The 24,548-nt window shown below is 40.0% G+C and overlaps 1 protein-coding gene across 6 annotated transcripts in view; it reads left to right on the forward strand.

Annotated features, from left to right (window-relative positions):
• Positions 1-24,548, forward strand: part of ngef (neuronal guanine nucleotide exchange factor) — an 80,019-nt gene that overhangs the window by 24,745 nt on the left and 30,726 nt on the right. For 5 of the 6 annotated variants that reach the window (XM_072255554.1, XM_072255551.1, XM_072255556.1 and 2 more), the window contains 4 exons: positions 11,994-12,347; positions 15,516-15,610; positions 19,647-19,927; positions 22,918-23,078. In XM_072255554.1, the coding sequence (XP_072111655.1) occupies positions 11,994-12,347; positions 15,516-15,610; positions 19,647-19,927; positions 22,918-23,078 (891 nt within the window). The remainder of the gene's footprint in view (positions 1-11,993; positions 12,348-15,515; positions 15,611-19,646; positions 19,928-22,917; positions 23,079-24,548) is intronic. The other variant, XM_072255557.1, reaches the window with a different exon arrangement.

Genomic DNA, 24,548 nt, shown 5'->3' on the forward strand with positions numbered 1-24,548 from the left:
GTATTAAACTCCATCTGCCATTTTTCAGCCCATTTTTCCAGCTGGTCCAAATCCCTCTGCAAGCTTTGAAAACTTTCCTCACTGTCCACTACACCTCCAATCTTTGTATCATCAGCAAACTTGCTGATCCAATTTACCACATTATCATCCAGTTCATTGATGTAGATGACAAATAACAATGGACCCAGCACTGATCCCTGTGGCACACCACTAGTCACAGGCCTCCACTCTGAGAAGCAATCCTCTACTACCGCTCTTTGGCTTCTTCCATTGAGCCAATGTCTAATCCAATTTACCACCTCTCCATGTATATGTAGTGACTGAATTTTCCTAACTAACCTCCCATGTGGGACCTTGTCAAAGGCCTTACTGAAGTCCATGTAGACAATATCCACTGCCTTCCCTTCATCCACTTCCCTGGTAACCTCCTCCAAAAACTCCCAATAGATTGGTCAAACATGACCTACCACACACAAAGCCATGTTGACTCACCCTAATAAGCCCCTGTCTATCCAAATGCTTATAGATTCTGTCTCTTAGTACTCCCTCCAATAACTTACCTACTACTGATGTTAAACTCACCGGCCTTAATTTCCCGGATTACTTTTCGATCCTTTTTTAAACAACGGAACAACATGAGCCACTCTCCAATCCTCCGGCACTTCACCCGTAGACAGTGACATTTTAAATATTTCTGCCAGGGCCCCCGCAATTTCAACACTAGTCTCCTTCAAGGTCCAAGGGAACACTCTGTCAGGTCCCAGGGATTTATCCACTTTAATTTTCCTCAAGACAGCAAGCACCTCCTCCTTCTCAATCTGTACAGTTTCCATGGTCTCACTACTTGATTCCCTCAATTCCATAGATTTCATGCCAGCTTCCTTAGTAAATACAGACGCAAAAATCCTATTTAAGATCTCCCCCATTTCCTTTGGTTCCGCACAAAGCCGACCACTCTGATCTTCAAGAGGACCAATTTTATCCCTTACAATCCTTTTGTTCTTAATATACTTGTAAAAGCTCTTTGGATTATCCTTCACTTTGACTGCCAAGGCAACCTCATGTCTTCTTTTAGCCCTCCTGATTTCTTTCTTAAGTATTTTCTTGCACTTCTTATACTCCTCAAGCACCTGATTTACTCCCTGTTTCCTATACATTTCATACAACTCCCTCTTCTTCTTTATCAGAGTTGCAATATCCCTTGAGAACCAAGGTTCCTTATTCCTATTCAATTTGCCTTTAATCCTGACAGGAACATACAAACTCTGCACTCTCAAAATTTCCCCTTTGAAGGCTTCCCACCTACCAATCACATCTTTGCCAGAGAACAACCTGTCCCAATCCACGCTTTTTAGATCCTTTCTCATTTCTTTAAATTTGGCCTTCTTCCAGTTCAGAACCTCAACCCTAGGACCAGATCTATCCTTGTCCATGATCAAATTGAAACTAATGGTGTTATGATCACTGGAACCAAAGTGCTCCCCTACACAGACTTCTGTCACTTGCCCTAATTCGTTTCCTAACAGGAGATCCAATATTGCATCCCCTCTAGTTGGTCCCTCTATATATTGATTTAGAAAACTTTCCTGAACACATTTTACAAACTCTAAACCATCTAGACCCCTAACAGTATGGGAGTCCCAATCAATGTATGGAAAATTAAAATCCCCTACCACCACAACTTTATGTTTCCTGCAGTTGCCTGCTATCTCTCTGCAGATTTGCTCTTCCAAGTCTCGTTGACTATTGGGTGGTCTGTAATACAATCCCACTAATGTGGCCATACCTTTCCTGTTTCTCAGCTCCACCCATAAGGACTCAGTAGACAAGCCCTCTAATATGTCCTGCCTGAGCACTGCTGTAATATTTTCCCTAACAAGCAATGCTACTCCCCCACCTTTCATTCCTCTGCCTTGATCACATCTGAAACATCAGAACCCTGGAATATTAAGCTGCCTGTCCTGCCCCTCCTGTAGCCAAGTTTCACTAATTGCTACAATATCATAATTCCACGTGTCAGTCCACGCCCTCAACTCATCCGCCTTCCCCGCAATACTCCTAGCATTGAAATATATACACCTTAGAAGATTTTTACCACCACTCACAACCTTTCTATCAGCGGATTTGCTTAAACTTTCAACATCATTTATTTTCACCCCAGCCACACTGTCAGCTCTGGCACTCTGGTTCCCATCCCCCTGCAAATCTAGTTTAAAGCCTCCCCAATAGCACTAACAAACCTCCCTGAAAGGATATTGGTCCCCCTGGAAACAATCTAGTAAATTTCCTTTGCACCCTCTCCAGGACATTTATGTTTTTCAAAAACAAGTAATGACCAGAAATTGACACAGTTCTTTCATTGTGACCTAGCTCATGTTTATAAAGCTTCAGTATAATCTCCCTGTCCTTGTGCCTCAGCCTATGATGCCCAGAATCCCACGTGCTTTTACTAACTACTCTATCAACCTGTATTGCCACTTTCAAAAATGTACGCAGTCCTCAGGCACTGCTGATGAATTATTAACTATATGTAATCATGCCTTTGCCACTTGTTAGTTCCCTTCTCTTAAAATGCACAGAGGAATGGGGATTTAGTTTTTTTAAAGTCTGATTACTTTGTCTTACTTTTCTTCTCTTTTAAATTGAAATCCAGTTTTATCTTTCTCAATTTTGTCTCAAATATCATGTGGACCTGATCTGCCTTCCTAATAAATAGTGAAGAAAGGTATATTTTTAAAAATATTGCTGCCATTTTGCTATCTCTACTAGCCATTTAATTGTGTTTTTGTCTTAATCTGACCATTGTTCTGATTTGCCCTTTCCCATTTTCTGCCAGTAGAATATTTTATTATTTTGTTTAAGATTCATGATAATAGAAGTTTATATCTGTTGTCTTCTAAATTATTTTAGGCACTTCCTGTAGCCTCCTTGTATTATAATTTCGATGGTTTCCCTGTACTATTTCCTTCATCTCAACTTTTGTCCCTTCAGACAGCAATTCCGTTTCCTAGTTCAGCTCCAAACTTGAGGCATCTACATTAAGCAGATTTTTATAAAATTATATTAAACCTTTTCAGCCCAATTAAAAGCCGCTTATTGAATTATCGAGTCCTTTGCCACCATCCTCAACTGAATTTTGTTAAATACACCAGCTGTACTTTGCCCTACTTTGAACAGAAGTGAAAGAAAGAGAATAAAACGAGATTTCTGCACTTCGGTTCCCAGTTCCAGATTTTATCTCTCCACATCTCTTGCTTTAGGCTGTGCTGCTTACCCATGTGTTTTCCTTCCCATGGCACAGGGGAAATGTAAAATCAGAGTTTCTGTTATCTTCCTCTTTAACCAGGTCAGCTACAAACATGCTAGCCAAACGGATTATTATTTTGTTGAATAAAGTATCCTCAGCAGTGTGCTGAAGCTAGGCTTACATAAATAGAAGCATTTTCACAAGTACAGTATAGGTGTTCTGTTTTATGGGTCATTAGCAGATGGAAAGATGAATTGCTCCATGACCTCACTGATAATACATAACCGGTAAGCCTTACGAACATCACAACTTAGTGTAATCATTTGTGGAAAAGATGTCTAATGTTAATATTGCTGTAAAGCACACTCCAAAAAACAAAAAAATGCGCACGCACTATTTTGTGGCAGACTGCTGTTTACTTTCATTCTTCAATATCCTTTCAATTCGCTATGTTCCTCTTATTGGAGGCCACCCATGACCCAAACACTAAGAGCCAAGAAGGAAAGACTCCCTGTATGCTGGAAGGAAAACTTCTCAGGGGTACTCAATCAATATTGCATTTTTGGCTGGAATACCCCTGACTCCATTCCACTGCATGCTATGAGATGTGACTTTGAGAGGCTGCAAAGAATTATTCCAAACTGAAAAAGAACAAGGAAGACAAAATCCCCGTTAAGGTGGAGAAATGCTTCTGGCATGAGTTTGTGGCCAGATTTAGATTTTATTTTATTTAGAGACAGAGTGCAGTAACAGGCCCTTCTGGCTCAATGAGCCCAATTACACCCACTTGACCAAATAATTACCAACCCATTTATAAGACCATAAGACATAGGAGCAGAATTAGGCCAGTGAGTCCACTGAGTTCGCTCCACCATTCCATTACGGCTGATTCAGATCCCATTCAACCCCATACACCTGACCAATCTATCAACTCCCACTGTGAACATACCCGTGGGCTTGGCATCCACCGTAGTCTGTGGCAGAGCATTCCACAGATTCACCATGCTTTAGCTAAAGTAATTCCTCTTTACCTCTGTTCTAAATTTTGAAACTGTGCCCTCTAGTTCTGGATACCACCACCAGAGGAAACATCATCTCCACATCCACCCTTTTAGCATTCGGTAGATTTCAATGGGATCCCCACTCATTTTTCTAAATTCCAGTGAATGCAGGCCCAAAGGTGCCAAATGCTCATCACATGTTAACCCCTTTGTCCCAAGAATCATCCTCGTGAACCTCCTCTGGACTCTCTCCAGTGACAATACATTCTTTCTTGAGATAAGTGGCCGAAAACTGTTGACAATACTCCAAGTGCAGCTTGACTAGTGTCTTATAAAGCCTCAGCATTATCTCCTTATTTTTATATTCTGTCCCCTTGAAATAAATGCCAACATTGTATTTGCCTTCTTTACCACAGACTGAACCTATGAGTTATCGCAAGAGGACTTCTAAGTCCCTTTGCACCTCTGATGTTTGAATTTTCTCCCCATTTAGATAATAGTCTGCAATATTGTTCCTTTTACCAAAATGCATTATCATACATTTCCCAACACTGTATTCCATCTGCCACTTTTTTGCCCATTCTTCCAATTCGTCTAAGTCCTGTTGCAATTGCATTGCTTCCTCAGCACTACCTACTGCTCTGCCTATCTTTGTATCATCCACAAACTTTGATGCAAAGCCATCAATTCCACTATCTAAATCACTGACAAACAATGTGAAACGTAGTAGTCCCAATACTGACCCATGAGGAACACCACTAGTCACTGACAGCCGACCAGAAAAGGCCCCCTTTATTCCCACTTGCTGCCTCATGCCTGTCAGCCATTTCTCTATCCATACCAGTATATTTTCTGTAACGCTATCGGATTTTATCTTGTTAAGCAGCCTCATGTGTGGCACCTGAAGATCTAAGTACATGACATCCACTGCCTCTTCTTTGTCCACCCTGCATGTTACTTCCTCAAAGAACTCTTAACAGATGTGTCAGACAAGATTCCCCTTTACAGAAACCATGCTGACTTTGACTTATTTTATCATTAGTCTCCAAGTACCTTGAAACCTCATCCTTAATAATAGATTCGAACACCTTCCCAACAACTGAGATTAGGTTAACTGGCCTATAGTTTCCTCTCTTTTGTCTTTCTCCCTTCTTAAAGAATGGAGTGGTATCTGCAATTTTTCAGTCCTCCAGGGCCATGCCAGAATCAAGTGATTCTTGAAAGATCATGACCAGTGCATCTGTTATCTCTTCAGCAACCTCGTTCAGGTCTTTGGGATGTAGTCCATCTGGTCCAGGTGACTTATCCACCTCAAGGCCTTTCAGCTTGCCTAGCATTTTTCCTTTGCAATAGCAGTGGCACTCACTCCGGCTCCCAGACATTCACAGGCCATTTGGCATGCAGCTAGTGTCTTCTGACTGAGGCAAAGACAGAAGCAAAGTACTTATTAAGTTCATCTGCCATTTTTTGTCCCCCATTACTACTACACCAAAATCATTTTCCAGTGGTCCAATAAAAACTCGCACCTCCCTTCTATTCTTTACATAACAGAAAATCTTTTGGTATCCTGCTTTATATTGTCGGCTAGTTTGACCTCATATTTCATCTTTTCCCTTTTTACAGATTTTTTTGTTGCCTTTTGTTGGATTTTAAAAGCTTCCCAATCATCCAACTTCCCACTCACCTTTGCTAACTTATATGCCCTTTCCTTGGCTTTTATGCTATCCTTAACTTCCCTTGTCAACCACGGATGCCTACCCTTGCCATTTGAGAACAACTTCTTCTGTGGGACATATCATATTTTAGATGAAGGGATTAAAAGTAACATCAGCAAATTTGTAGATAACACAAAGCTGGGTGGCAGTGTGAAATGTGAGGAGGATGTTATGAGAATGCAGGGTGACTTGGACAGGCTGGGTGAGTGGGCAGATGCAGTTTAATGTGGATAAATGTGAGGTTATTCACTTTGGTGGCAAGAAGAGGAAGGCAAATTACTATCTGAATGGTGTCAAGTTAAGAAAAGGGGAAGTACAACGAGATCTAGGTGTCCTTGTTCATCAGTCACTGAAAGTAAGCATGCAGGTACAGCAGGCAGTGAAGAAAGCTAATGGCATGTTGGCCTTCATAACAAGGGGAGTTGAGTATAGGAGCAAAGAGGTCCTTCTGCAGTTGTACCGGGCCCTGGTGAGACCACACCTGGAGCATTGTGTACAGTTTTGGCCTCCAAATTTGAGGAAGGACATTTTAGCTATTGAGGGAGTGCAGCATAGGTTCACGAGGTTAATTCCCGGGATGGCGGAACTGTCATGTGTTGAAAGATTGGAGCGACTGGGGTTGTATACACTGGAATTTAGAAGGATGAGAGGAGATCTGATCGAAACATATAAGATTATTAAGGGATTGGACAGGCTAGGGGCAGGAAACATGTTCCCGATGTTGGGGGAGTCCAGGACCAGAAGCCACAGTTTAAGAATAAGGGGTAGACCATTTAGAACAGAGTTGAGGAAAAACTTTTTCACACAGAGGGTTGTGGTTCTGTGGAATGCTCTGCCTCAGAAGGCAGTGGAGGCCAATTCTCTGGATTCTTTCAAGAAAGAGTTAGATAGAGCTCTTAAAGATAGCGGAGTGAAGGGATATGGGGAGAAGGCAGGAAAAGGGTACTGATTGTGGATGATCAGCCATGATCACAGTGAATGGTGGTGCTGGTTCAAAGGGCTGAATGGCCTACTCCTGCACCTATTGTCTATGGTCTATCCTGATCCTTATGAATTATTCCCAGAAACTTAAACCACCTTTGTTCTGCTGATATTCCTGCCAGTATCTCCCTTCAATCCACCTGGGCAAGCTCCTCTCTCATTCCTCTGTAACTCCCTTCATTCCATTGTGATACTGATATATGTGACTCATGCCTCACCCTCTTAAATTGCAGTCTGAATTCAATCACACTATGATCACTGCTTCCTAAGGGTTCCTTTATGTTAAGCTGACTAATAAAATCTGCGTTATTACACAACGCCCAATCTAAGATAACCTTTCCCCTAGTAGGTTCGAGCACAAGCTGCTCTAAAAAGCCATCTTGTAGGCATTCAAGAAATTCCCTCTCTTGCGATCTGACACCAACCTAATTTTTCCAGTCCCCTAGCATATTGAAGGCCCCCATTACAAATGTGTCATTATCCTTATCACATGTCCTTTCCAACTCCTTTGCAGTCACAACCCCACCGCCTATGCCTGCCTGCCTGTCTTTTCAATACAAAGTATATCCTTTGATGTTAAACTCCCAACTATGACCTTCTTTCAACCACAACTCAATGATGCCCACAAGGTCATACCAATCAAACTCTAATTGTGCCACAAGTTCATCCACCTTATTCTGAATGCCATAAGCATTTAAATACAACTCATCAGTTCTGCATTCTTTGCCCTTATAAATTTTGCCTCTCAGGTACTTAACTTTTTGCTATGTCTGCAGTTGTACCAAATCATTGACTTCCTTACATTCGTATTACATATTACATCATCTACTTGTAGACCTGCTGGCTCCTCCTCAGCGTTATCATACTTGTTCCCATCCCCCCGTCATATTAGTTTAAAGCACTCCCAACAGCTCTAGCAAACCTGCCCGCAAGGATATCTTTGAAATGTGGGAGGAAACCCATGCAGTGACAGGGAGAACATGCTAATTCCTTACACTCAGCAGCAGGAAATGAACCTGGGTGGCTTGTGCTGCAAAACATTGAGCTAACCACTACACTACTGTGCCGCCCCAAATCCTCATCTGAAAAGAATCTGCCAGAGTGCTTCAGAGATACCTTAATCATGACTGTTTTCAAGAAAAGAGAAAATCACAATAATTATAGAGAGATGTTCCTGCTGTCTGTCACAGGAAGAGTCATTCTGAGAACCCTATTCAAATACCTGCTCCTCTGGCTGTAAAGTTCAAAGTAAATGTATTATCAAAGTATACAGTCACCATATACTACCCTGAGGTTCATTTTATTGCAGCCGTTCATAGTAAATAGAAAGAAGCACAATAGAATCAATGAAAAACCACACACGACAGACATGGACAAACAACCAATGTGCAAAAGACAACAAATACAAAAGGCAAAGGAAATAATAAATAATTAAGGAAGTGATTAATATCAAAAACACAAGCTGTAGTGCCCTCAAAAGTGAGTCCATAGGTTGTGGAATCAGTTCAGTGTTGTGGCTATAGAGGCTGATCCAGGATCCACATATTCTGGTGCAATATGGACGAGGATCTTTCAGATCTCATAATCCTGTCCCCTTCGCCACTTGCTGATCACCGTGGACTTAACTGGGCTGCAGGGTGAATCCTCTGTGTGACCTTGTTTAATGTGGGAAGGCTGATGCAAGGGCAACCGTCATATCGTCCTTGAGAGACGGGGGGGGGGAGGTGGTCAAGGCCTAGTGGCATGGAATACAGGGCAACTGGGTACCCTGAACTGCTGCAGCCTTCCTCCACCTTCACCGCCATTGTGATGTGTCATCATCTTCCTCCTCCTTCACCGCCATTGTGATGTGTCATCATCTTCCTCCTCCTTCACCGCCATTGTGATGTGTCATCATCTTCCTCCTCCTTCACCGCCATTGTGATATGTCATCATCTTCCTCCTCCTTCACCGCCATTGTGATGTGTCATCATCTTCCTCCTCCTTCACCGCCATTGTGATGTGTCATCATCTTCCTCCACCTTCACCGCCATTGTGATGTGTCATCATCTTCCTCCACCTTCACCGCCATTGTGATGTGTCATCATCTTCCTCCTCCTTCACCGCCATTGCGATGTGTCATCATCTTCCTCCATCTTCATCGCCATTGTGATGTGTCATCATCTTCCTCCTCCTTCACCGCCATTGTGATGTGGCATCATCTTCCGCCGGCTCCACCGTTGAGATTTTGGTTGGATCGCTCTCTGGCACCTCCCCCTTGACCATACGGCCGTGGATGATCCTATCAGGGGCCAAGCGCCAGATGACGAAACTCTATACAACATCGCTCTCAGGATCTGAGGAACTCACAAGCACCTCCAACACAAGAAGGTAGTGATCCTCAGAGAAGAGGATCGCGATGTGATAAATCAGAGGATAAATCAGCACCAACAACTGCACATGACCTTTCTTAAACCTTCAAGGCCACTTTGTGAAAAATGTAACATTCTCACCAACCCTGATTGCTCAAACTGGTGCAGCTGCTTCTTGGAACACAGCTAGCGCTTAGAGTTTCTCTGAGAGCAGCACATCGAGGCCAACAGCAAATAGTTGAAAGGGCACACAGCTGACCTGCCTGCATGCCCCTTTTTGTACTGCCTCCTTAAACTGGCAGAATCTTCCGGTCCCGTATTGGCCTTATCAGCCGCCTCTATGTAACTCAACTGAAAATAGGTCATCCTCAGTCCTCTCATGGATGCGATGGAAGGTCCCTTCATTTTATCGTCTGCCATCTGATCTGAGTGCCCATTCAGAATGAGCACACATCAGTCAGCGGCCTTGGAAGTGCACCTTTCTTTGGTCATACTGCAAACACATCCGACATTGGAAATAAAAGTGGGTCCTCATGAGGAGCATGAAGTCGGGCACAGGTGGATGGGTCGAATGGCCAGTTCGCGTGCTGTAAACTGTATGTAGTAATTTGATCAAAGGATGCACCAATACATCTAAACTGACCTCAATACACCAAAAAAGATATTTGTATAATGACCGTCGTGTCTTTATAAGGCATCTTGAAGACCTGATGAAGACCTAAAATACAGTCACTGTTGTATCAAAGGAAACACCAGCCAGTTTTCACACAGTAACTGCCACAAACATTCATTTGAAAATCCGAACAAAATTTATACTTTTACTAATGTCAAGTTAGGGCTACGTATTAGCTAGAATATTTGAAGTGATTGCACATTGTTCACAAATTCATGACTGCCATTGGATTTCTTTCTTTCCTTTGAGAACAGGAAGAGCCTTGGTTTAGCAATTCATCAGAAAGCTGCTGGCACTTTCAGCAGTGCAGAACTGCCCTGGTGTGGTCAAGTCCTGCATCTAAGTACTGCATGCAGAATGGGAATGAACTTACAATCTATAATAGGAAAAGTCAAAATGGCATTGTTTGTTTCTCGGGGGAAAGTTTATTTAGATAAACACAGTCACTGAAGATCAGAAAGTCTCCTTTGGTACATGGCACTGCTCTCCCCCAACCCTCTCCTCTCCTTTAAAATTTAGACTTACAAGTAATTAGTCAGAGTATAATGAGTCAGGTCTTTCCCTCTGATTTGATCTTAGCAGAGTGTAAAAAAGAAACACAGTAACAATGGGTTCTTGGCAATACATGCCGATGATTCACAATGCATCTGCAATTCATCAGTTTGCAAGCAGTTGTTGTGTTGACAAGAATAAATAAATGCTCTCAGGTAAAAACACAAGAGTCAAGCAGCATAGAGGTCGGTGGCTGATGCTGGAGATCTGGCAATTGCCATGGCTCTGTCATTTGATTTACAGACCAGTAGGGAAGGATAACATGGAAACTCCTGTAGCATAGTTCTGAAAGTGTCTGTCGACTGAAAAGGTCAGGGGCCTGCACAGAAGGAAGATAGTAGTGTCCTATGCATAACATTCTGGTTGATTGTGCTAAGGTTGTTTCCATTCAGCAGTACTGAGCCCACAGTGTCTGCTGAATGAAACTTGTAAAACTTTCCACAGCTGGCTAAGATGATGGGCAAGCTTTACTTTTGTAGGTAGATTCCTTCACCCCTCCCCCCCACCTTCTTATGGAAGACCTCGCGGATCTTTTTGGTGATGAATGGAGCTGCTTCTCTCCATAGATTCCTGTAGGCAAAGCTGCATAGCGTAAGTGGGAACCTTATTGCAGGTCAGTGATGAGAGCGTGTTCAGGACGCATGTTTTGCTTCCCAAAGAACCAACCGAACATGAGCAGATCTACGTCTTTGCAAGGGGACGGGACAGGAGTAGGAGTGAGAGTCACAAAAGTGCAGGTGTACAACCTGATTTAATGTAAGTGTAAAAATGGTAGCAGTTCTCAAATACCACCCTGAAGACAGAGAGGGAGGCAATAGACACAAGAAGCATGAAGGTTTCATTCCATCCCTCTGAACAAGTTGTTTAATGTTTTCTGGCCATTTTCTCTGCATTTGCAAATTGTCTGGTAATTTTACTATCAGAAAGCCTTTCTATAAAACTCACTTTGCAGCATTGATCCTGTTTTGGTTTTGACCCTCAAGCTATGAAATTGTGGGCAGTTTCAGAGTCAGTGTAGATAATGTGAGACTGGGCAGGAACAATACCGGTAGATGCGCTCAGCTTTATCTTAACCACTTCCATGCACCATTCTGACTGGTTGACTGGATTGATTGATCCCATTCTATCTGATTTGATCAGCTAATCAGCAATTATCACTCTCAGTGTTCAATGTTCTCATTTGAACAGTTGATATTCAAAGAGAAAATATCACATAATGGATAAATACTTGCCATCAATCCAGACACTGTGAGCAACAATCCAGTAGCTGTTCATAATTATAATGGAGACAGTCAGTGATTTTGTGCTAAAGTTGATTGATTTAACTTTAGGTTACCTTTAGTTCTAAGGTGACATGCAAAACTGCTAGTTATAACATTAAAAATCTGCATAACTTATACATAATTTAATTTAAAAATACAGATACATTTTAATACTTTGGTTGCATTAAGAACATTCATCTCTTTGGCTTAGGTCATCGGTACCAAACAACACTGGACTTAAGGACTGGTGTAGTGGCGATACAAAAATGCTGCCCAGTTGTTATGGGCCTTTGCCAGTTTTGGGACTAAATGAGATACAAAAGGAAAATCACTCGCAGAGATGCAGTGACTCCCAAAGTTGTCAATTGGCATCGAACACTGAAAATCTAAAAAAAGAAACCAGTTCCATTTCAATTCAGGGTAAAGTTACTTGCACAGAAACTCTGACCGGTGATCTTGGCTCCTGCTCTCTCGGAGAAACTCAACAGAGAAGTCAGTCCCTTGAAGAAAGAAGCTTCAAAATAACTTCACTGGGAAATGTTCAAGAGAAAGAAAACTCAAGCAGGTAAGGCATGTCTGAGACTGAAGTAAATAACATGTAAGTGTAGAAGAGAATAAGCTTACAATAACTATATACTGTATTCCCATCTTGAACCCCTACATTCAGATTCAGTCAGACATTATAAGTTTTATGAGCACTAAGTTGAATGTTAGATGCAGTTCTTATTGGATAGGGAAATCTAACATAGATATGAAAATATTCTTAAAATCATCTCATTTCAACAAGTTTTTTTCTTGGAAAGGATAATGTCAGTTAGAGTCCATAAAGCTAACAAGTGAAGGAACTGGAAATCACCTGCTGAGGTTCAAAATGAATGTAACTCTCGACCTTGCCAGCGATTTGCCTAAACTGACAGAAATTGCTTCATCCGATGGGTCTTAAATTCACCATTTACTGGTTAAATGTCAAGTGGAAATAACGTGGTACTTTAGTGAACATTATCCATTCATCTCAGGGATGCAAGGGTTGGTGTTAAACCTTAAGAAGGAGCACTTGCAGGAAGCGCTGGCCCAGAATTCATAATTCAGATGGGGGAAATGTAAGTTAAATCTCATGCCCAGAGCCCCTTGAATAGCTTGTCTTACTTTTTATGTTTACTCAAAGACAGGATCTGTTGCTCTGCTGTTGTTGACATGTGTAAATGAAAGGCGATCCCAGTATCCAGTAATCGCAGAACTGTAACATTATATTGGACACTGCTCAAAAAATGATGATGACATATTACAGAGCTATCTAAACTTTGTACTGCTGTGTCCCATTTTAGCAGGATCTATATTTTCTTTCCTCTATGGCATTGATAGTAACACTCACCACCATATCCCCTCCATTCTCCATTCTCCATCCTAATCACAAGCATTGAATAGATGTTTTTCTTGTAAGTGTACTTCTCTTCAAAACACATACACTTACTGAAAAATCTACACTGGTGTTTTTGGAAAAACCTTTTGAGGTCAGGATTTAAGTATGTGGAAAGAAAGGTTTATTTCCCATTCAGCCATTAATAGATTTGACGCAATGGAACTCTATGTGGATAGTACATTAAGTTTAACTTATCGGAATTAGCATCTCCCTTTAAAGGCGTGGATGACATTGATCACCATTATTGATGGACAAATGGCACAACAACCCCAGTGAGGAGCAGATGTTCAGTTAAGAACAAATAACCTAAGGTCACTGTGTTTCTCTGTAAAATGGCCTTTCTGTCTCACCATTCTAATGTATTAAATGTGTGAAGTTTTTCTATTAATGCAGAAGAATATTAAACTCGCCATAGAAATTTAAATTGTGTTATTACACATGTAAACATCTTATTAACAACTTGTTAATTATTACTTAATCAACCTTTCAGGCATTGAAAATTAAGTGCAGATTCTCAGTTTTTCAGATTTTCATTGTTAATTGAAAACATTTTTTTTGCATTTATTTTATTTTTCCTTTTAGTCCCTTTTCTTCTCTCACTTAACCAACTCTTTCCTGTCATTTTTTTTATTTGACACAGTCTAATTTATGTTTGTCACTTTTGCACTTTTATTTGTCAATTCTTTAATCTAATCATCTAGGGAGATGTAAAAGTTAGAAATTAGATGGAATAACACTTATTTTTAATATGCTTGTTTTACATAAATGTGATTTGGTCCTGTTTAGAGCATGCCAGTGATTATAAATTGGATGACCGCAGGGCCATCAGGAAATTGAACCCAATATTTCTTAGCACTATTAACATTAGTCTCCTAGACACCTGTCTAGTGTCAGGCTTGAACTATGTGGTCACTAAACATGCAACTCCCATTTCTGTCCTCACAAAAGTAAATTAGAAAGGTGCGAACTATAACTATTGAATAGTCATGTAAAAACAAATAGAACATCAAGTTAAAATCCTCAGTGAGGCACAAATTAAAAGGTCTTCATTCTGCCGATGAGACAGTGACAAAAATTCTTTAAGGCTGATAGTATACTCGCCCGAGTGTTTTCCAAAGATCTTTCCTTGCTCCCTAACTGTTTACAGGTTTTTCTTTCCATGTGCCTCAGTGCATCATGATGCCCCCAGTCTCTGCCGCAACGACGATCGCAGATCTGGCAATCTCATGGGACCACTCACAACTTTGGACTTCATCAAGGCAATGGATTTTGTGGGCAGGATCGAGACAGAAGAATGATCACCACGTCCTTCCTCCCCTGCGATTTTTGCCATCTCCAGTGCATCATTTTTATGTAGCTTGAGAGTGACTCTTATAGGGCAGAGTCCTTTAAGGTTTGCTGATCTACCCTGAGCACCACTGAGTGAAGAAATAGCAATGTATCTGTCATTGGGAAGCACTCAATTCTAGTTCCAGTGCAAATAAAATCTTGATCCTCTCCTCAGCCAACTTCACTTTCTTATTTGGGAAAGAGCTAAGTCTTCGCATTTAATGCTTTGACAAATTAGTGCATCAGTAGTAAGTGTGACTCATTTTCTAAATGACAATCACTTGGTTTGTTCTCTCAGCTTGGAGATTCCTTTGTTCTTGTGTTGCACTGCTAGTTAACTCAACCATTCAGTTTTAGTTTGGGCAAAAACAAAATCAAGCTAAAGGATGGACCAAGTCTATCTGATGACCTCCACCATTAGGGATCCTGCTACAGGAAATGCTCTTAAAACAGGCAATGGGTCTCTGATGGTGTTACAAGCCGTGCTGGTTCTAACAATGCATTTCTTTTTTGGCTGATAATGGAAAACTACTGGTCCTGACACAGACACACCCGGATATCAGCAGAATATTATATAAACTAAGTAAGTCTCACACAGAATAGAAGATCTATACTACCAATTTTTTGACACCTGTGCCTCAGGAGCAATAAACGTTATCTCACAAATCTCATTTATTCCTGAGCACAGTGTTTATTTCTGTGTGTCTGTGCACAAGCATCAATGGCCTAGGAGAAATCACTGCACAGATGAACAAGCCACTGATAGCAAGCATTAGGAAAGTGTAATGATGCCGCAAAGCAGCTGGAAGGAAATAGAAACACTAAATTAGTAAATTAGAGAAAAAAAATAACCTACAGACTGATGCACACAGCAACCAAGCAAATAATATTTGTTAAATGTAGTGAGGTAGGGAAGCAAATAGATATTTCGCTCGTCATGTATTTCTATGCAACTCATTATCATTTCTTTCCGTGTCATTTTAGATTCCTTGAAACAAGCTCAGAACAAAATGGAAATTCTCCAGCAAATGCTTCCGTATCCAGATTCAGGAATGTTTGGCATTTTGTTGAAAACATAGGTACAGCACTATGAATTATCAGTGTCTTGGAATATTTCAAGCTATTACTTCTATGCAATTTATAGAGGCTTTTGTCATTAGTTTCCTCCCTGAAATAAAAGTATTCCGAACTCTGAGTAGATTTAAACATTCAATTTGTTTCTTAGTTCCTCACCCCCTATTTGTTTCCCACTCCCCTCTCTTTGATGGTTTTATAATGTGTATCAGTGAAACAAAGGCTGTTGACATGGGGGAGTGTCTGAGCCAGACAATGTGTGGGAAGGTGAATTAACAATAGCACATAGTTATTAGTGCTAGGTGCTTCAGAAAGATAAATTTCCGTTGTGTGTGTGTGTGTGTTGCTTAAGTTTTCCTGCATTAACAGTTTTCAACCAATGAGGAGCAGAATTTTGTCCCAGATCTTCTGTTGAAAGCAGTGGAAACCAGACCCACGTCACTGTCCCTGTGCTGGCCACCCGCTCCACTATCTGATGTCCAGCCAATTTGTACCCTAACACAGGCATGGGTGCAAATGGTCAGTAATGTCAGGTGTCTGGGCCAGCTCCTCTTATTGCTGCTAATTGCACAATTAAGAGATGAACCTTGGGAGGCTGATAACTTGTACCTTTATGATCAGAGCAGTGTAAGACATAATCATTTGTTATTACATTTCCAGAGAAAATCCTTTTCCAGGGCACTGTCCAGGCAAAATATATTGGGATCAAAGTCCTTTCTGATGAGATCCTGGGCAATGCAGAATATTGCATTGGTAACTGCTTGGCTGCAGGATTTAATGAAAAATTGACCTCATCAGCATTGGACTCTGCTCTGGATTTTTGTCAGGGGTTGGTCCTGCAGGCTTCTCTCTTCTCAGATGTCCACACGCAGAGGAAGCTGTGTAAACTAAAGCCCTTCCCACGGTAAAGCTGTTTACATGTTTGGATCATTGAAAATTGAGGGTTTCCTATCCAATGCCATTTACAAATAATTAACATCTCCCACTTTACAACCCCACCATACCCCATCTCTGCTTCTCTCTAGACCTGGACAACTGATGCTGGACAAGAGGACTTTGCAGTAATGGAGTTACACCTCTTGGGATCGCTTCTAATAACCACTGCTCTCCTGAACCCTCTACTGATCCCAGCCTCTCTCTCTCTCCAGCACCTGCAATTCATGGCTGGAGAAATCTTGCATTAACCCCTGGTAGCACTCAGAGAGTAATGCTAGAGCTGGTAAAGCAGAGATACCCAACAGTAAGTGTTCCCCTTCTGCAGTCTCCACAGAATACCCTGAGCAGTAGTACAGGAGCAGAAGATGCCACTGCAGGCTCGTGCCAGAGCCATGCTCTGAGATTTCCATGTGGGTAACTACCAATAGGGATGTTGGTACCGATGCATTATTTTCATAACTGCTTTCAGAGAGAGGTTGTAATTTGCCAATTTCTCTCAGCATTCTCAGCATCCACCTTACATACAGACACACAGAGGCATACCATGTGCACAAACCACAAAAAAATGCACACAGCATATAAATGAATATACACAAACATATTTACAGTCCATTCCACTTAAACACATATATACATAGAAACATACAAATGCCATCACACACACACACACACACACACACACACACACCTCCCCCAAGTTCCACTTAACTAGTTTTACTGCAAGGTATTTTTCATATTTTCCTAAAGTTAATCTTTTTTGGGGGAAATTTTTACCAAAGTGGCTTTCTTGATTCATGAGTCAGAAGGTTGTTGTGCCAATCCCACTCAGGATTTAAACACATGATCCAAGCTGACACTTGTGGGTAGTTACTTAAATAAAACCCTATTTACTGTTTATTTTCTCATTATTGTTTGCAGAACTTTACGGCACATGATTGACTGTTGTACATTACAGCAAGGAATGCACTTCTTTAAGTGTACAATACTTCAGGATGACCTGAGGTTATGTCACACACTAAACTAGATGGTACTTAGTCTAACCCATATATCCTCAACTAGCCCCGCAACAGCAGTAATCTTTTATGAGAAATAGTAAAATAAAATTAGATAACAATTTATTCAAAAAGATAAAAGTTGACATCCCTTAAAACTTAACAGCTTTATTGAAAAATACCACACAATGTCTCTTACCAGGTCTTTCTGCATAAGAATTGCTTACTTATTTAAGCCATTAAGTACAGCAATAAAGTAAAGCCAGTTTCATTATCATAATGCCAGAATTACAAAGCAGAACCATGATTAGAGATTGCAAGTTTTGATTGGGCATATTCCAGAGGTCATTACTCAGCGAAATTTAACTACAGTTATAAAGGGGCTAAGGGGGGGCAATGTGAAGTTAACGCCAGCATCAGAAAAGTGCAGCGTCTCATAAGGTAGTTGGGAGAGGGAGTGTAAGTAGCATTTTAACATCGGGGAGAAACAGAGTTTTTCAACATTTAACAGTTGCAGAGCATGTCTAATTATGTCTGCGAATTCTGCATGATATTGCACCCATATTTGTTGTAATATAGTTTAGAAGGTTACATTAAAAAGTACAATTTGGGAGGGGTGGCTAACCCTAGTCCTCGCCCTCTCAGAAGCTAAGGTCTTGAAGGAATCTCGTACAGAAGATCTTTCAACTGGTATTTTCAAATGAGGTCAGCACATGGTCACATAGCATAAATATTGCAAGAGATTACCATTATCTGGGGCAATTCTCGGGTATGTGCTTGCCCAGTCAGGGTGCAAATTAGGAGGGTGGCGAGCATGTGATCTTCTCTGACCCTTACTAACCATCCTTAACTGGGAGAGTAGGGTGGCTGGGGAGTCTGGTGAAAGGGTGGCTTCCTTCAAAATATGAAGACATATTAATGAATCTTCTAATAGGGTCTTGGCTATTAGTTAGGCTGGCAATTCTGTTAACTTCTCTCCATCAACTTCTTTCCAGTCAACTTACAAATCCCCCCATCAATATTTTCAAGGGAGAAGAAGACCTTTGGGCTTCCTCTAGCCCGATCTTTCGCACTGATCCCTTTACCACATTTTCAGTCAGAAGCTCCTCCCCAAGTATCCTCCCACAAAGGGAACTCCTCCACAAGGTGGCACTGTTTCCAAGTTTCCAAGGGTAACTGCCCCCACAAGTCTGACACCTTCCCAAGTGTAGACGATGCCAAAGGTAACTCCAGGGCAATGTCAGTGCCCAACATGTATCCAGGCCAGATTTTTATTGATTCTACTGCAGCATTACCAAAGGTAAAGGAAGTAGAGCCTAGAGTGCTGAGTATTTGTCTTGAGGCATTTATTTTTGTTTATGTTTTATTGACCTTTCCTTTCTCCTTTATTGGTTACCCCAGTGATGAAATTCATGAAAAACATAGCAGGACTGGTGGTGACATATTAATTAGGTATCCAGTGACTGAGACAAATTTTCTAATGACATGAGCTTGTACCTGCTTCAAGACAGTTGAGAGAATGTAAATCCAAATTCCTAAGTAATTCTGGAATAAGCAGCTGTTGTCACAGTGAAACTACTGAATTGTCTTAAAGAATTTGCTTCTGTAATAATTCTGAGGGAAGGAAATCGCTATCCCATCTCTGAAATGACCTAACAAGCTAATGCTGGTCAGGTTGGGTGGAAATAATGGGTAGAAAATAAAAGCTGCATTTGCCAGAAATGCTTAAATTCTGTGAATAAATGAATGAAAGGAACTCAACTGGAAAGATGAATGAATAATCAGATTTTGGCCATGAACTTGGGAACTGGGAAACACAAATAATTGGTCTACATGATTACGTTTTCTTTCGCTCCCCTGTGGGAGAGATCTTTGTCATTGTTGATTTCATTTTAATGATAGCAGTTGTTAACTGAAGACCATTCAGCATATTAAGGTCAGAAGTAAGAATATTGATTTCTTTGTCTGCTGTTTCTTTTGACTTAACAGGTTCCCTTCACTTGACAGCCTGTTGAGGGTCCTAGTTACTATCACACAGAATGCTTCTAAGTTTAGTTAGTCAAAGGCATCAAATGCTGAAAAAAAACTAATGCGCTAATTTGTCTAATCCTAGAACTTCTGTATCAGGAATATCGGGAAAAGAGTACATATCAGGAGATTGAGGAAAGACGCATGCAGGATTGCACTGAAAAGAACAGATCAGAGTTTGCAAATGAAGCCAAGCCCCAGGAAGTAAAAACTGACTCCAGTATTGCCACTCAAGTGCCATCACAGCCAGTTAAACTCAGTCCGAGTACAAATAATTTGGGCATGAAATTATGGCAGAACACAGAGAAAGTAAGAAACAGCACAGTGTTGAGTACTCTCAGTCGCAAAGAAATTAAACTCCAGGAGGTAAGAAAGACAAATAAAAATACGACCCGTGAGTAGCTTTCTATTTCAATATGCTATTCATTCCAGAATCCCTATGATTATTCTGTAAAATGTTTCTGTGGATTAATTTCATAACTTTACAAAATCCAACAGTGCAAAGTGAATAAAATTACACATCTGAAAAGTTAGGTTTTTTGGTCTACAAATTAAACCTGTACTGTGAGCACTGTAAATTTTTAAAAATCGTATAGCAATATCGGAAACAAAACTTAAAGAAAGAAGTTTTTGTTGTTTATATAGCAATAATGCAAAATACTCCAACAGTATTTCCAAACCCATCTTCCAAACTGATGTCTTCCACCATGAAAAGACAAGAGCCGCAGGTTTCTGGGAACAAGATTCCCCTCACACATGTACACCACATGGAACATATCACTGTTCTTTCAATGTTACTGGGTCTTAAGTCCTGGAACAAACTGCCTTGGGAGCACTATAGCAATACCTTCATCAGAAGTACTGCAGTGGTTCAAGAGGAAGGCTTACTCATCATCTTCCCAAGGGCAGCAGGCATCCCTTGTATCCTGAAAAAGTGCTGGAAAGATGCAATCAAACTGGTGGCTAGTTAAAGGTCTGGACTGGCTTGAGTTATTTTTCCAAAAGATCCTGTAACTTATTTCAAATTTGTCTGGTGACAAATCTGATGATCTAGGCTTTGTACTGTTCTGGGTTCTCTACATTTCGTGCAATATCCCATGTCTTCGCTACTAACATTGGTTTTACTTTAACATTCCTAACAAAAATCTTTTGTTTTATTTCTTGAAATAATTTTTAATTTATTTAAATATAGTGATTTAACAGTTTATCAGCTAACAAGGGGAAAAATGCTGATCTATATAATTTGCTTCAAAATTAAGAACACATGAATTTTATAATCATGACATACTGTACATATATGGGAACAATTAGAAATGTCCCTTTCAGTAGTGTTATATAGAAATAACCAAAATATATCCTGTAGAGATTCTGATTATACCGAGCATTTACGAACAGGTAGTATTAAACCTTACACTTACTCTAGACTCATCAAAAATAATTTTGCTTGCATACGGCATGCAGTGCCACCTCTCAATTGTTTAACCCCACCCACAATAAAAAAAACATAATGATTATCTTTACTGCCAAATGTAGCAGTGAATGATTTTTTTTACCACCAGAGAACAGAGAGATGCTTTCACAGGAAACGTCTCATGCCAGCTTGGCGCCTGCTAGACCGTTGCAAGAATAAGTGACATTGAATGATATGTTTTGAAATCGTTGTGTATAGATTAGTGTTTAGAAAGGGAACAGTCACAATAACAATTTTATTTAGATATGATGTTATTTTTCAATGTCTTTTTAAAAGATTATGTTAATAATTTTTGAAAAACTTTATTTCATTCAGTTTGCATTATACCTTTATTAATAGGAAAACTGTGAATACAACCTAAAATTGGTAATAAACTTCTAAAATATTCACTTGCACACCATGGTAATTTTGAGCAGAGATCTTCATTGATTCATGAATTAGTAACAATAATTATAGACTTTTTTTTAAAAGAAAAGAGGATGAGTCCATAATTGTTGTTACTAATCCATTAATCAATGATAAACTCTGCTCAAGATTACCACATCAAGCAAGGGAATATTTTCAAAAGATTATCTCCAAATTGGGAGCACACTCTCAAAAAGTTCACCACTCCTACTCTAGAGGTTTGTTTGATGATGTTTATGTAAAAATAAATGACAGTAGGTGAACAAAGTTCACTACAGAATGGCAACACAACACACGAGTTATGTGTCAACTATTTATATTTTATACATATTTGATATGGGAGTCTACACGTTTACAGTTGAAAATCAAGAGGAACTCAAACTTCCCATGCTGAAATCACCAACCAAGCCAATATCACCAGGTGCAATGGTCCACACTGCAAACAGTGTCCTCTCTTTTAATCCCAGTGCCTACCTGGTGCAGCTGATGGTCCCTCATCACTCTGAATTCTTGCTGTTACTTTGAAAATTCTCAGCTGCACTGCGCATCACATTTGGAAATCCGAACAAAACAGTAGCATGGAAGGGAAGTCTGAATAAGGAATGAAAAATAAATTAGAAGGAAAAAAGGAGTTTTTCCAAATGTGAGTGGAGAAGTCCTGAAAACAAGAAGAAGTGTTTGGCTGCTTTTTGTAAACTGGGCGTGGGGGTAAAGAAAATGACTTCTGGTGAAGTACAAACTGCTCCAATATTCCACAGTACAAACAATGGAATTATGTGTACACCTGCTCTAAAGATAAATTGGACTTGGAATTGATTTATTATTGTCACATGTATGAGATACAGTGAGAAGCTTGTCTTCAATACTACTCTAAATGATCAGACCAATACAGAGTGCATTAAGGTAGAACAAGTTAAAACAATAACCATGCAAAATGAAATGTACTAGTGACAGAGGAAGTACAGTGAAGGTAAACAGTAAGGTGCAAGATCAGAATGAGGTAGATTGTGAGGGCAAGAGTCTAACTTATACTAGGGATCTATATATTATTCTTATAGCAGCACTTTATTGATGCAGCAAGAAGATAGGCAGAGTCACTAGAGGGGAGAGCTGCTTTCCACAATGTGCTGAACTGTGTCCACAATTCTCTGCGGTTTCTTGTAGTCATGTGCAGAGGTGTTGCCATACCAAGATGCTACACATCAGACAGGGTGTTTTTTATGAGCATACCCATTGTAATCAATATGTGGGATCTTAGCTATTCATTTAGTGAAATGCTTCTAAAATAAGGAATGTTTTGTGGCATATATGACTATATGATATATATGTACAATATCTGAAATACATTTTACGGAAATGTTTGTTTGATGATGAACTTCAATAAAAATAAATTACAATAAAAAGAATACAGCAGCTAAAGCAAGCAAACCAACAGCATTAAATTTTGGCATGATACTCATATTCATTGCATTTTCTTCAGGCAATGTTTGAGCTTGTCACATCCGAAGCTTCTTACTACAAGAGTCTGGAGATCTTGGTTTTCCACTTCATGAAATCTGAGCAACTCAGTGAGACACTCACTCCCATTGAGAAACATCATATTTTCTCCAACATCCTTGAAATCAAAGCAGCTAGTGAAAGGTAAGTGAGGAGCACCAAGTCTTCTAAATCTATGACTTGGCAAAAATTTTCATTAGTTTAATTTTTAGTGAAATGTTTCATTATGGATAAATCATATTTTGAATAGTGAAACCCAGAATCTTTTGAGTTAGTGGTGGAGAGGAGATCACTAAACAAACTGTTATCCACTATGGACAATCTGGCACATCCTCTCCTTGACCTACTGAATAAACAGCGGAGTACCTTTTCGAACAGACTCATTCAGCTCTGCTGTCAAAAAGATTGTTACAGAAAATCTTTCCTATCAAGTGCAATAAGCATATACAACAGTTCATCCCTGTGCGACAGGAGAATACACATCATGGTACAATAGTCTCCGCTTTATTTTTTCGTAGATTATTATCGCACATTGGTAGATTATTAATGTGTATACCATTATTCTGTACTTTATTATTAGTTAAGTCTGCACCCTGCTAAGTGTGTTTTTAAATATTGCTGCTGTAACAAAATAATTTCCCGCTCGGGATCAATAAACTACTACTTATTATTATTATTAACTTCAAAGGATTCAAAGTACATTTATTATGAAAGTGTGTACACGGTATACAACCTGAGATACACCTTCTCTCACATCTGAGTTAATCCTTGATATATTTTGAGGTAGATCAAAGAATTATCTATGGCTTTGTTAATATCAATCTACCAGCTTCCAAATTTGTACAGATTACCAAGGCATTGAGTTGTTATTTGTGGCATTGCCTCTGCCTCAAAAATATTATGATTGGCCTGAAGTGAAATGAGTTATGTAAAGATTACTTGAGAATAATAATTTAGAGGATGAATTGCAAGATTAGTAATGCAGAGACCTGTTAATTACCTAGATGTACAAGTTCAAATCCGACCACAACACCTGGGAAATCAAATTCAATTAACTAAATAATTGATACACAGATACAACCCATTTATAAGCTGAACAATCAGTACTTCAGTATAACAAAGTACTACTTGGAAATGGTGCTAAGAGAACCAAGGGCACAAAATGTGCCCTGGGTAAGTCATAGACAGCTTATGACATAGAAGTGGCCAGCTGTCTCAATGCGTCTGTGCCAAAAATCCTCTCCAGTCCAATCCCATCTTCGAGTACTGGGTTATTGGCCCTGAAATCCAAGTACTTAAGAAATGTGATGAAGGTTTTTGCTTCTACCATCCATTTAGGAAGTAAGTTCCAGAATCCTATGTTTGGAGCAAAAAATCTTTCCCTCATCTCCCCCTGATTCTTCTACAAATGATTGTGGTTGTTGGAAATTCATCAGAATATTACTCTTGGAAGTTTCTCAGGGCAATGTTCACCATCTTCAGTTGCTTCATCAATGACCTTCCTTCCATTGTAAGGTCAGGACTAGGGATGGATGCAGATGATTGCATGATGTTTCATTCAGCTTGTAACTCCTGTGAGAATGAAGCAGACTAGTTCTACTGTATGTCCATGTT

The sequence above is a fragment of the Mobula birostris genome, chromosome 4 (genome assembly GCF_030028105.1).
Source record: "Mobula birostris isolate sMobBir1 chromosome 4, sMobBir1.hap1, whole genome shotgun sequence".
Lineage (NCBI taxonomy): Eukaryota > Metazoa > Chordata > Chondrichthyes > Myliobatiformes > Myliobatidae > Mobula > Mobula birostris.